General features: G+C 43.0%; 1 protein-coding gene across 1 annotated transcript in view; it reads right to left on the bottom strand.

Annotated features, from left to right (window-relative positions):
* Positions 1-8156, bottom strand: part of ACBD3 (acyl-CoA binding domain containing 3) — a 10981-nt gene extending 2825 nt beyond the window's left edge. The window contains exons 1-5 of the mRNA XM_010023138.1: positions 7957-8156; positions 6823-6963; positions 5919-6077; positions 3715-3889; positions 193-385 (exon numbers count right to left, since the gene is read on the bottom strand). Of these exons, the coding sequence (XP_010021440.1) occupies positions 193-385; positions 3715-3889; positions 5919-6077; positions 6823-6963; positions 7957-8156 (868 nt within the window). The remainder of the gene's footprint in view (positions 1-192; positions 386-3714; positions 3890-5918; positions 6078-6822; positions 6964-7956) is intronic.
* Positions 8157-13312: the final 5156 nt, after the last annotated feature.

The following is a 13312-nucleotide window of genomic DNA, read 5'->3' as shown; positions in this document are numbered from 1 at the left end:
TTCCCCCAAAGCTGAGTTTTGTCAGTGCAATATTGTTCTCCCTTCAGAGAGGCTGGACCCAGAAATCAAAGCTAGTTCTTGCACAACCCACTGAAGCCCAGCAAAGAGCCACAGTAACCATACTTCAGACATCTGAACCCTAAGAAAAGCTTTTATTATGTATTTTTAATTAAGGAATCTAAATAGCCCTACCTTTTGGTCCATTCTCCAGTGCTTCTTCCAAAACCTCTGGATCCAGCTCTTTTTCAGGGCTGTCTGCATGTGTACTGGCCTGCCCGTTAATAGATGGGGTGTCCCCTGGGGCAGGTGCATTTGCCTTTGATGCAGTAGTCAGGGGTGTCCCTGTCGCTGCCACAACTGCCTCCTGCTGCTTTTGTAAGGCTGCCTAAAATGACAGAAATCAAGTCAATAAAACCAAACCCTCCCAAGATGTCTCCCTCTTCCAGCAGGAGGTATAAAGACACTTTAAAGAAAGAATCTCCTCCTGCATCCCAGGAGGAGGCTTGACACAGAAGCCCATAAACAGCACCCATTAACCACTGGTAATCGCATACACTCAATATCAGGGGAAGTGAATTCACTTTGTTGTAGGCTGGTGGATACAACCTGAACAAAAAGATTCAACTTCCAAGGTAATTCAGGCACATGCAATAAGCTCTTGCACTTAACTAGGGAAGTTCTGCATTTCGGTTATTCCTATAAGATTGCCTTCAAAATGGAAAGTGATTGATTTGTTTGCTGGCTTTTACCAGTGGGCTCAAAGGGTTCTAGCCTGACCTCATCCAGGTCTAAAAGATCTGGAAGTATTTGAGGTCTAATAAGTATTCGACAATTTATGATTTAACTTGCTCAACAGGGTTCTCTTGTCAAATCCACAAAGGCAGTTATTTAATACGAAAGAAGGATGCTCAAGAGCCCCAAGGACTGTGAGTGGTCTGGGAGAACAGTTATTAAGGCTCAGAGGTGCTGCTTTTAGAAGATGGTTTGTGTACACTGGAACTCTTCAGGTGGAATTTGTCATGCTGCCCCTGCACAAAGGATTAAATACACCTAAAATGAGATTATACAAGATAACAACCATCCTTTGGATTTAGCTTCAAGGCTTATTCCCCTGCTCCTAGTTATCAGCACAGAGAGATTACATATGCTTTTCTGTGGGGACAGGGAAAAGGTATAATTCACAGTACCATTCTTTAAAGAATAACTTAATAAGCACTTGACTTTGACAAATGAATGGAACATAGTATGAAGACATTATAGTCCAACATTAGTTAGATTTCAAATTTGAGTAATTGTATAGTTGCTGCCCAGATCCACTTTCTACTGCAGTTCTATGCACTGAGTCAATGTAAAGTGGCAAAAACTTTTGCAGACAACTACTGCACACAGCCCTTCCAAAATTAATGGTATCATAAGCTGATCTGTAGCAACCATGACAGAACAGCACTTTTTAACTGCACTAATAGATCCCAAGGCAGCTGAGTTAGTCATCCAAAAAAAAAAGTATTCCTCAGAAGTCTTCAGGAAAGTCTGAAGCAGAATAAGGTAATTTTAGCTCTGTTACACGCTGCTTTTTCATCCTTTCCTTTACAAGAGTTGTCTAGGTAGAGATGTGAAAGCTAAGCTTCAGTGCCTAGCAGGCTTTCTATTTTGTAAGCCACTATAAAGGCAAGGCTGTTTTGCCCAGGTCCTGGAGGACATTAGTCTTCTGTACACAGAAAGCAGACAGCAATGACTGAAAGGAGCAGTGCCTGATAACACTGAAGAAAATTGGCAGCAGTGTCTCTGACACCTCAGTCTCAAGGGAGTATCAATTACAGAAGGGCAAGACTGACGAGGCTGTAGTTTTTGCTTACCACTATGACACCAAAGCGTTGGTACTAAGGTGTCATTAAGCTTCAAGAGTAACTATAACAGTGCAGGAAGCCTCTGACTTTCCTGTACCACTTCAACTCCATCAAATCATGGTTTGGCTTGGAAGGGACCTTTAAAGATCATCTTGTCCAACCTGCCTGCCACGGGCAGGGACATCTTTCACTAGATCAGGCCATTCAAAGTTTCATCCAATCTGATGTTGAACGCTTCCAATGATGGAGCATCCACAACTCCTCTGGGCAACCTGATCCAGTGTCTGACTACCCTCATTGTAAAAAAAAAAACCATTTTCTTCCTTATGTCCAATCTAAACCTACACTCTCTGATCAAAATCACTGCCCCTTGGTCTTGTCACTGCCTTTGCAAAAAGGTCTTTGTCTTCTTTATAAGCCCTCTTCTTCAAGTACTGAAAGGCTGCAATGTCTCACTGGAGCCTTCTCTTCTCCAGTCTGAGCCATCCCAACACTCTTAGCCTTTCTTCACAGGAGAGATGTTCTAGACCCCTGAGGACTTCTGTGGCCCTCCTCTCGACCCACTAACAGGTCCATGTCTATCTTGTACTGGGGACCCCAGAGCTGGATACAGGACTCCAGGTGGGGCCTCATGATAGCCTAGTAGAGAGGGAGAACAACCTCCCTCCTTCAACCTTCTGGCCAAACTTCTTTTTATCCAGTCCAGGATACAGTTGACTTTCTGGGCTGCAAGAGCCCATAGCCAGCTCATGTCCAGTTTTTCAAACACCAGTACCCACAGATCCATCTCTGCAGGGCTGCTCTCAATCCCCTCATCCCCAGTCTGTACTGATATTGGTGGCTGCCCTGACCCAGGTGCAGGACCTTGCACTTGGTTGAATTTCATGAGATTCACATGGGTTTGTATGGCTTTCTTCCTTGGACAGTTCTTTGCTGAGGGCAGCCACCTCGTCAGAACACACATGACTTAAAATTCAGTAACTAATTTCCTGTTTAGTCTTTAGCTCAAGAACAACAGACCTCAGGCTGGCAGTTACAGGCCATTTAAGATTCAGGTCATGCCTACAGAGGTCAGACATACAAGAGTTTGAAGTCTGGCTTACATCTGTTTAAGACAGTTACAGATGGACATCTCTGAACTTTAAAAATAGCTTGAGATGTGAATACAGCACTTTTGCTAGAGATGCAAGATTCTCCTAAACAGAGAATTACCCTTCCAAGGCGAGGCACAAAACCCCTGTAAAGTAGTAATGTGCTGCCTCCACCCATTGATACCAGAAATATAAAAGTTTGTCCTCCCACCCAAATCACGAGCAAGCAACGTGATTAGATACTGATGTCAGACAATAGATGCAAAAGGAGGGAGAAATCAGTAGTGCTCAAGTTGACAGGCAGCAGCAGTCTCAAACCCAGTAGTGATGTGGCAGTGCTGCACACAGGTTCAGCTGGAAACACATGGCTGACCAAAGCCTGCTGCTCTACACAGATCTTCAGGGGTGATACCTACACGGAGAGTCCCTGGAATAGCTTTGCTCATGCTCAGATGCACTGGTGTGTGCCCCCATCAAATTAGACACACAATCGATGCTGCAGCAGAGCGTTTCACGTTTGGTCTCCAAGAATGATACTGAACCAAGTAATTACTAATGGCTGCTTAGAATTTTCTTAACTACTGCTGCTTCAGAAAACCACTTGAAAGGATCAAATAATGGGGCTCTAGTATTTGAATGTGAAGCAACATTAGTCACTAGGACACTATCTCCCCTTGTAGCAATTATCTTTTCAAGGACATAACAGCAGACAAGTAAGCACCTCCCAGAGACAGCCTGGAACACAAAATCCAGGTTTCTCAGCTGCTTGGCCATACCTGTTGCTGTGCAAGCTGGACTTGATACAACTGCTGCATGTACTGTTGATAATGCTGTTCCTGGAGCTGACGAATTAGGATCTGCTGCTGTTCGTAGTTACCCGGATACTGCTGGGCTGCATACTGCTGGAACTGAATGGCAGTCTGGGAGTTCAGCGCTGCCATGATCTGCTGCCTAGATTGGTAGGAGGAGAGCATGAAGATTACAAGCAGCTAAGGGTATTGGGGAAATCCCTGTACTTAAGTGATTTAAGTAGTCTCAAAGACAGCTAATTCAATTCCTTCAAAAACCAATTAAAACAAATCTACATAATAGAGCAGAGCCCATTGGCAATGCAAATGTGAACTTTGCAGAAAAAATATGCTGAGAATATAAAGAAGGGAGCAATAATTTCTACCCTTGAAAGAAGGGTAGAAATGCTTGAAGAAACAAAAGCTCTTACATAATTCCCAATCAGTAGTCTGATCAAGAGGTAGTGCTACAAAAAAATGCATGACCAAATTTCTCAAGCAAGCAAGAGGAAAAACCCCACATTTGGTTCCTCCAGAAAACATGAAGAAACCATTCTTCTAGCAGCCCTTCTACAGATATTGGAAAGGACATACCTGCTGTGGTACAGCATGACAATACTTTCTGGTACATCTAAGAAGAACACACCACATTACTATCTTGATTTCCCAGGACAGTAGGCAAACAAATATGAAAAGCATGACTGACTGTGGCCTAATTCAGGAACAAAAATGTTCTGCCAAATAGGGCATCTGCGCCTCCAATGAACTCAACTGCTGAAACTTCAGAAAGAACACAAGTCACTTGTGCACAGGCTCAGGTTTTCTCCTCTTTCCAAAGGCCTAACAAAAACTATAGAGTAATATTACTAGCTTGCTCCAGGGTTTGTCTCACATGTTATATCAATCAGTGACCAACTATCAATGCTACAGAAGAAGGAAGAACCATCACACAAACGCAGGGGTAATTTGTTCCTTCCTACTCTTCTTCCTTCCCCCAAAATCATCCTTTAAAAGCTCCAGGATTAGACTGGTTTAGTATACTAAAGGGCAAGACTTAGTTACTCTTCCCCAAACTAAGACCAGTTTAGATACACTTGGCCTGTATATACATATCAATGTTTCTTTTCTGTTTAAATTCTTTATCTCTGTAACCTGCTACAACCACTTAATACACATCTGCTATTCATGTTTAAAATAAAAACCTCTTATCTCCAAGGCACACCATAGTTTTTGTTACCTAGCACTGTGCAACACTTTCTATTGTATTCTCTGTTCATTTATGTCTGTATTTGACACTCCCCTGGCTCTCACCATGTTAAACAAACAGCAAAACTTTTGGACTAATTATTTGCTCCCTTCTCAAACACAGGATCTACTTCAGAGACACCTCCTGCAAAGACATTTTTATTGTGAAAAATGGTTGCTGACTAAAGCAGCTTTGATGATATACTATTTCCTTAAATATTATGTGTGCAAAGCTAAATCCACATTTCCAGCACATCTAGATGTGATGGGAACAATGAAATATCACTAGAGCTGTATATTCTAAGTAAACAATTTAATTCAGGCTACAAACAGAGGTTTAGTGCATTTGACCATGAATGTTGCATTCCTTTTAGAAAGCTGGTAAGATCCAGTGATTACCAGTGTACAAATGAGATCTGCAGACACTTCCCATTTCCTAGAAAGGGAGCACATTTAAGGAGGTATCATTAGGCTACCAAGTTAGAAAATTCCAGCCATACATTCGAAACACCCCACTGAACTGCACTTATCCTTTTTGCAAGGCTCCACCCCCTGTGAAAGAATGGAAACTTTCAAGTCACAGTTCAAACAACGCTTCCAGCTGGACATGTAACTCTGCTCAGCTGAGTGCAGCATTAATCATTTAAGAAGCAGAGCCACGAGTCTTCATGAGGTGCAGCCCTTGAATCCAAAAACCTCCATAGCTTCTCTTTAAACAAAGCTTCTCTGCACTTTGATCTGAGAAGGCTGCATACAATGACATGTTAGGATAACTATTCTCTGCATACTGTGTCCCTCTTAGCTAAGCATGAAAACATCACTGCCAGACTCAAGTGCTCTGAACTTCAGGTATTAAATCCTAGTGTAACTATTTAAACAGTTAATACAGTTGCCTCAAGTGCAAGGCAGTTATTTTCTTTGACGTATTGTTTGTTTCAGCTACTCACTTCTGTTGTTCCATGCGAAGTCGTTCCTCCTCTATTCTCCTCCTCTCTTCTTCTTCCCTTCTCAGTCTTTCCTCTTCATCTCGCCTACGTTTCTCTTCTTCTTTTTGTAAACGCTCACTCTCTTCCTCTTCACGCCGCCTTCGCTCTTCCTCTTCTCTTCTGCAACATCCACTCAATAAGCTATTGCAGCATTCCTACAACTCTAGGATGAGTTATTTCCAACATGCTGTAACCTGCCTTTTGCCTACTCACTAAGGCTTTTCGTTTGGTATCATCTCCTCCCACTGAAATTGGCCTGGAGAAGTGTCTTGTTGGACACAAGAAGAAAACATCTCACTGCTGAGTTTTACTGCGCTCTGCAGTATGACAAGTGTAAACTCTGTATTATAATTTGTTATTCATTCTAAGCTGTTACTATACTATCTCTAGCAGAGAACAGTAGAAGAAAATTGCCTGGAAAGCTTTAACAACTCCCAAGCTTTAACACACGTTCAGTAAACGCATGGATACTACATTTTAATAATAACATGATATGTAAATGATAGTAGAAGATAGCCTTTGTCAAGCTGCTAACCCATGCTAGAAGTTTAAAGCACCTGACAATTTCATGTTCTGTGTATGATTAGTCCACAGACATATCCGTGCAGACATTGTGAAGTGTGTATTTCTTAAGCAGATGACAGCATCAGCAATATTAAAACAACTCCTTACATTCTAGGAGTTGTCATGTCAGAAGCAATCATTCATTACTGGCAAAGCAAAAAGGCTGAAAGAGGTCAAGCGGTACCACAGCCACCTAAACCTCAAGCACTTCTCTTTCCAGGACAAATTCAGCATATGATAGCTGTGATACTGTCCACAGGTCAAGAGTTACATACTCAATATTCTCCAACTCAAACATTACCTTTTCTTTTCTTGTTCTTCTTTCTCTATCTTGTGGGAAGTGACATACGTTGAAAACAAGTGACAGCACCTATTCAGGAGCTTAACAAATTCTGTCATAGCTTTTTGCTTTGACATGTTTCCAAGGGCAGCCCATTCCTTCCTGAGAGAGAGAAATCAGCTGAAATAACAGAAAGCTAAACTCTTTTGAAGTCAGTAATGAACTCTGAGAAGCCGGCAATGCAAAAAAAGTTGGGAGACCAGGGACCAAAGTTTATCATATGCAGTTTCAGAGCACCAACAGCTTTCTCCCCAAAGTGTTCTCTTCTGCCTGCACCAGAACAACTCCTTCAGACAGGCATAACTCAGTGCCTATGTGAAATCTCATACATGCCATCAACCCTACTTAGAATTCTGAACTACATCGTAAAGCTTCCCAGCTAACCAATGAACCTGAAATACTTTTTACCCTTCTTCCACTCTAGTTTGAGGAAAAGAATGCACACATTTTACTGGATGAACAAACATGGTAACAACCACTGATTACAGTGCTTCAGTTAGCTTAATGCAACAGCCTGATTCTTCCTAAAGGAAAGCTACATCCATCTGGGCAAAAGCAGTGCACTGGGTCCAGCTCCAGGAAGCCAGTGCTGTGTTGCAGATTACCTTCACATTAGAAACAGCAACAATGAACATTACAAGTGCAGCCTGAACTGCAAGCAGTGCAAGAGAGACACTGGGACTGCCCAGATCTCATAAAAGTTTACTCAGAGTTTGAATGCATCAGGTCCCAGAAATCAGAAGTTATCTTTGGTGAATGCTGCTACCACTGTAACGCTGGTGTGGGGTGAGGATGAAACATGGGCCTGCACATTAATGCACAGCCACGAAGTCCTAAACTGCTATGAGAAACTGGACTGTCAGCACAGTGGCTTTTCCTAATGCGGTTCAAAAACCCCAATAATCTTCTCTTAGCATCTTTACTGAACTGTGACTCAGATTTCTAAGATGCATCTGAAGAGGCCACTTTCACTTTTCACTACCACATACACGTATTGAGGCAACCCACATACTTGTCTTCTTACTGCGGAAACTGGATGTTACCTTCAGACAGGAAAAGCAGAGTTAAGACCAAGAAGAGCACCAGTCCTTTTACCTTCTATCATTCCCCAGCACATCAAAGAATCCAACTTCAGGGCAAGTGTCAGGGTTGTAAGGTCCCAGCAGAACCTGCTTGTGCAGTGCCACAAGTTTGAGTTTTTCTTCATATGTTGGATGAAAGGCTTTGCCATCTTTTTCTGTAGGAAAAAAACAAACAAAAGACAATTTCACTGCTGTGATTAATTCATCAAGCATGGGACAGCAAAGAACATTTTGTATAACCACTACCATTATTTCCTCCATAAAAAGAGGAGTAAAAGCCAAGTCACAAAAGGTTAGACAAATTCAGTTCTATTCAAATGAAGTATAGACCTGTCCAGGAGAAACATGTCTACTTCAGCTGCTGAAACTGAACTGTGAAGTGTTTTTCATCATACCATCTAGTCACTCTTAGCTATCAAGTTATCACATAAATATTTATGATAATTAGTTGAACATCATACCACATGGATCTATAGCTCTGAAATATTTAAAAACCTTAACTGAAATCAAATGTCTCTGCCAAGTCTGCTGTAGAGTGGCTAGGAAGGATTTTCCACAAAGAAAGAGGTGATGTTAACTTTATAGATTGCTCTCCTTTCGTGTTCTTTGCCTTGATGGAAGCAGAAAAAGCAAGGCTTCAGGCAAGGAAAACTGCAGAGAGGTAAAATTAGAATTAAGGGAGAGTTTTCCTTGAGGGAATTGGATTGCTGCACTTTGCCAAGGCAGCTGGAATAAATGAAAAGTCTTAGAGGTGACTCCATCAGCACCAACACGCACAGAGAGCTCTGGCCGTAAGACACAGGCAGCGTAAAGCTGAACATAAACAGAGTTCCAGTGGCTCCGCACCAACATCTTCTGAAGCAGTCCTGGTTAGATCCTGCTATGCATTTACTGGTTAAGAGACTTGCACTGATCTAAAATTATACATGAATTAGTCAGCTAGGACTTACCTCAGCACATCTAAAGCGTCAAAACAAATCACAGGAAAAAGCACCGCTATGCGTAATTACACTGCTCATTAAGAAAAGACCTTTTTCTTGAACAAGAAAACAAATAAATAAGCATAATCTCCTTTTGGACGGGCTAAAACGAGGGAGCTACTGCCAGAGCTAAACAACAGTCATTACTCATGACTACTACTAACTGCTCCACATGTAGCCAGGAACTGCGGGCAGAGCTGCCACTCGTTTCCAGCTCTCCTTTGGAACAAGTTGTTTACAGCCCCAAACTGAACAATCCAATTCACACCTGAATTTTAGGGCTGACATTCACGTACTACAAAATTACTTGGTTGATGCTTGCGAACAGAGTTATTACGAGGAAAAGCAGCAAATCTCAGAACAAGAGAGGACGGGCAATACCTCTACTATGGATTATTAAGAAACTCAAAGTGAATACTCCTGAAAATTGGAAGCCACCCCAGAGAGAAGGTGTTTACAGGTCACAGCAAGAAGCTGTATTTTTGACAGACCAAGTTCAGTACATTACTGGACTTAGTTTAAACATCACAAGGAACCACTATGTTTTGAAGCCAGAATCAAAGAATTAGGAAGGTAAACATTTAATTACTTATTACTCATTCCTAAAGGTCCACTTCACTCTCCAGAATCTCAAGTATTCACTCTTCTCCCAGCATCACAGAATTCCACAGCAAACAGAGCTTCCAGCTTCTAAAAACCAGAAACCTTTCTCCACAAAAATATCTATTTCCAAAAATAGCTGGCAGGGGGGAAGAAGGTGGGATGTAAAGACTGAACCAGATTCAGTGGTATCCAGTGAAAGGACAAGAGCAGCAGACACAAACTGAAATATGCCCCATCCCTAGCAGTGTTCAAGGCCAGGTTGGACACAGGGTCTTGGAGCAACCTGCTCTAGTGGAAGGTGTCCCTGCCCGTGGCAGGGGGTTGGAACTGGGTAAGCTTTAAGGTCCCTTCCAACCCAAACCAGTCTGGGATTCTATCACAGGAAATTCCACTTAAGCATAAGAGTGGTCGGTTGGATTGGTTTTTCACTGTGAGAGCGCTCAAGCACTGGAACAGGCCACCCAGAGAGATTTTGAAGTCTCCATCCTTGGAGATATTCAAATCCCAAACAGACACAGTCCCGAGAAGCCTGCTCTGAACACGTGGGGCTAAACTCTACAGTCCCCAGAGGTCCCTTCCCATCCCAACAAGTCTGTGATCCTTTAGAGATGCAAATCTTCATGTCCATGTCTCTCCCTGGGTCTCAGGTCTCCTGCTCTCTGGCTTTAACTCTTCACACTTCACATTTAACCGAGAACTTGCTTATTAGGTGGCAAACACTTCCCTCAGCCTCAATGAACAACATGCACTTTGAAATCGCATTTCATATCCTGGGGCAGCGTGCCCCAGCATGTCAGTCCATTGATAAGGGTAGTACACTGATATTTTCCCAGGCTTCTGAGCCTTCTGACCCTCAAGGGGGTCCCTATGGCATAATTTACTTTGCACAACCTGCATACCTGCAGCTGTCTGCCAAAACCCATAGCTATTTGCTGTACCAGACTGCTACCTAAGCCAGCTAACATCATCAGTATTTGGACTTGCTTCTGAAGAGGGAATAAAAACAACTTTTCTCATGCTCTACACCACACATCTGCATTTTCACAGAACAGAGAAGTGGGACCTCAAGCTTTAACTATCAAGAGAAGCCAAAAGTCTACATTTACAAAGAGTGGCAACCCAAGAGAAGAACAACAAGCAAGCTAAATAAGAGAGGAAAACAGACAGATGAGATAAAGTACAAGACAGGCATTCAGCAACTTGTAGATAATGCAGATTAGAAGCAAACTGAAAAATATTTGGAGCCAGTCAAGAGAGCGAGTTGTGTATTAGCTATTTTTCAGTTGAATTCTTCAGCATGAACCACACTATATAATTATTCCAAAGATTTGGAATTGTTGCTGTTAAACTGAACCAGAGGACCTGAAGCCATCTGCAGAGTCAAACATGCCAAAAACAGCATTAGTGAGCCCAGACAAGTAGAAGCGCCAAATTTATTCAAGCATCCGTGAATGTCCCATTTAAGTATTACCCTCACATCTAATACAGCTGCCAGGAAGCTGAAGAACATCAAAGAGCTCTGGGGAACACACTGAGAAATCCAAAGGATGCGCACAGCAGTAGTTCAGCAACTATACATCCCTCCCTGTGCCACTGGTGTGTCTGACCCAACGGTGCCAGAGAATGTCTCAGCTTTCTGACACAAGAAAAGAGACTTCTTTTAGCTCAAGAGAATCCAGCAGTGCGTGCTCGCAGCCCAGACAGGAGCCATGTGCTGGGCTGCATCAAAAGAAGAGCGGCCAGCAGGTCGAGGGAGGTGATGCTCCCCCTCTGCTCTGCTGAGACCCCTCCGCAGTCCTGTGTCCAGCTCAACGCTTGTGGAGCTGTTGGAGCAAGTCCACAGGAGGCCACAAAGATGCTCTGAGGGCTGGAGCAGCTCTGCTCTGGAGACAGGCTGAGAGAGCTGGGCTGGTTCAGTCTGGAGAAGAGAAGACTCCTTAAGGCAGAGACCTTAGAGCAGCTCCAGTGCTTAAAGGGGCTGACAATAAATGTGGAGAGGGGCTTCTGACAAGGGCCTGTAGGGACAGGACAAGGGGGAATGGCTTTAACCTGACAGAAGGGAGATTGAGATTAGACATTAGGAAGAAATTCTTCCCTGTGAGGGTGCTGAGGCGCTGGCACAGGGTGCCCAGAGAAGCTGTGGCTGCCCCATCCCTGGCAGTGTTCAAGGCCAGGTTGGACACAGGGGCTTGGAGCAACCTGCTCTAGTGGAAGGTGTAACCCACTGCCATGGTCAGGGACAACTAAATGAGCTTTAAGGTTCTTTCCAACTATAACCATTCTATGCTTCTTTCTTGACAATACTTCAAATCATCATCCACAGACTGGCCCCCACTTACTACAGGCTCAGGCCCCAATGATGTGTGCCATGAAACCACAACACCCTTGAAAAGAAATCCTTGCACACCTAATATCAGCTCTTCATACAACTGCTCCCCTTGACAGTGCCTACTTTGTTTAGATGCCTGCAAAAGAGAGATCCAGTGAGGGCAGCTCAGTTGAATACCCCAGAAAACCTGTACTTAAAACACTAATGACCCTCCTTGTGCTACAGGTATTCACTGACCACCCTTTGTGTTGGCATGCAAACACAACAGAAAGTTGAAGCTCTAACTAATAATGAAAAGCTGATAACAGAGGCCTATGTCACTCGGTGACACTGCGCTATTGACATGAATTGGTATAAAACCACACATTTAGACTCGAGGGAGTTTAAGAAACATGCTTAAGAGCATCATGCAAGACACTGTTACTCCTACATAACTTCAGATATTTTTTTCCCTTGTAAGGAACATGCTGCAGCTTCCACTCCCAACTTCACCTGCTGCACTCACTCTAAATGCCCAATTCCCATGGGATAGCATTCTGCCCAGTCATCTATAAGAAGCTAGAAAACAGTTTGTGAACTGCAATTTTTCACCTCATAGCTTGTGAAAACAGAAGTCTCATGTTAGTGCTATTAACTGGTAAAGTTTTAATGAGCGGGACCAAAACTGAGAAGCATGAGAACTGAATCACTGCCTGAAGAAGCCAGTACACACTTACATTTCTAGCTCTCCTCTCCTGAGGATGTTCTGCATCAACAGAAAAGTTACCAGCCGGCTCTTCCAATTAAACGTGATCACAGCTCAACTTCATATCAAACACGGATATGTTATAGGAGTTTTCATACTGAAAACAAGAGCCTACTTAACTCATGAATTGCAATCACGCCATCAAAATTAACCCTCAAAACAAAAGTGAGGTCAAACAATTTAGAATGATTTATTGCTGAGGTTAAAGATGCATTCTTGTTGGGATAAGAGGAAATAACTTGGGGCAAAGTTAGAATACTTAACATACCAGGAGAGCTTTTAGATACCAAAATGATATGGTTTGTATACTGTCTACTCCACTGCAAATCACTTTAGACAGTGCATGAACACTTCAGGGACTGTCATACACTAGAGGTTGGGTGCAACGGTATTTCAATGACAGGATGCAGAAAACCATAAAGCCAGGTTAGCACTGGAAGAGATTTGCTGGCAGAGCTATGCAAGGCACCCTCTCCTACTGCAGGACACAGCTTACACCTTAAACAAGTTACCTTCCTTACATAGCTCCTACCACAGCAAAGCCATCAGAGACTCTTTCGCTCTGCCAGCTGCCCCAGGACACACAATTACAGACAGTCCAAGAGAGAAACACATGCACCCATTTCAGTAACATGACTATGTTCTCCACTATATATTGGATACAGCACAGAGAAGCAGCTTCTTAATGGCAGCCAAAATGCTGTTTGACTTG

The sequence above is a fragment of the Nestor notabilis genome, unplaced genomic scaffold, assembly GCF_000696875.1.
Source record: "Nestor notabilis isolate BGI_N333 unplaced genomic scaffold, ASM69687v1 scaffold7771, whole genome shotgun sequence".
In the NCBI taxonomy this organism is placed as follows: domain Eukaryota; kingdom Metazoa; phylum Chordata; class Aves; order Psittaciformes; family Psittacidae; genus Nestor; species Nestor notabilis.
Note: the sequence above shows the minus strand (reverse complement) of the source record. Positions and strands in the feature narration are given on the sequence as shown.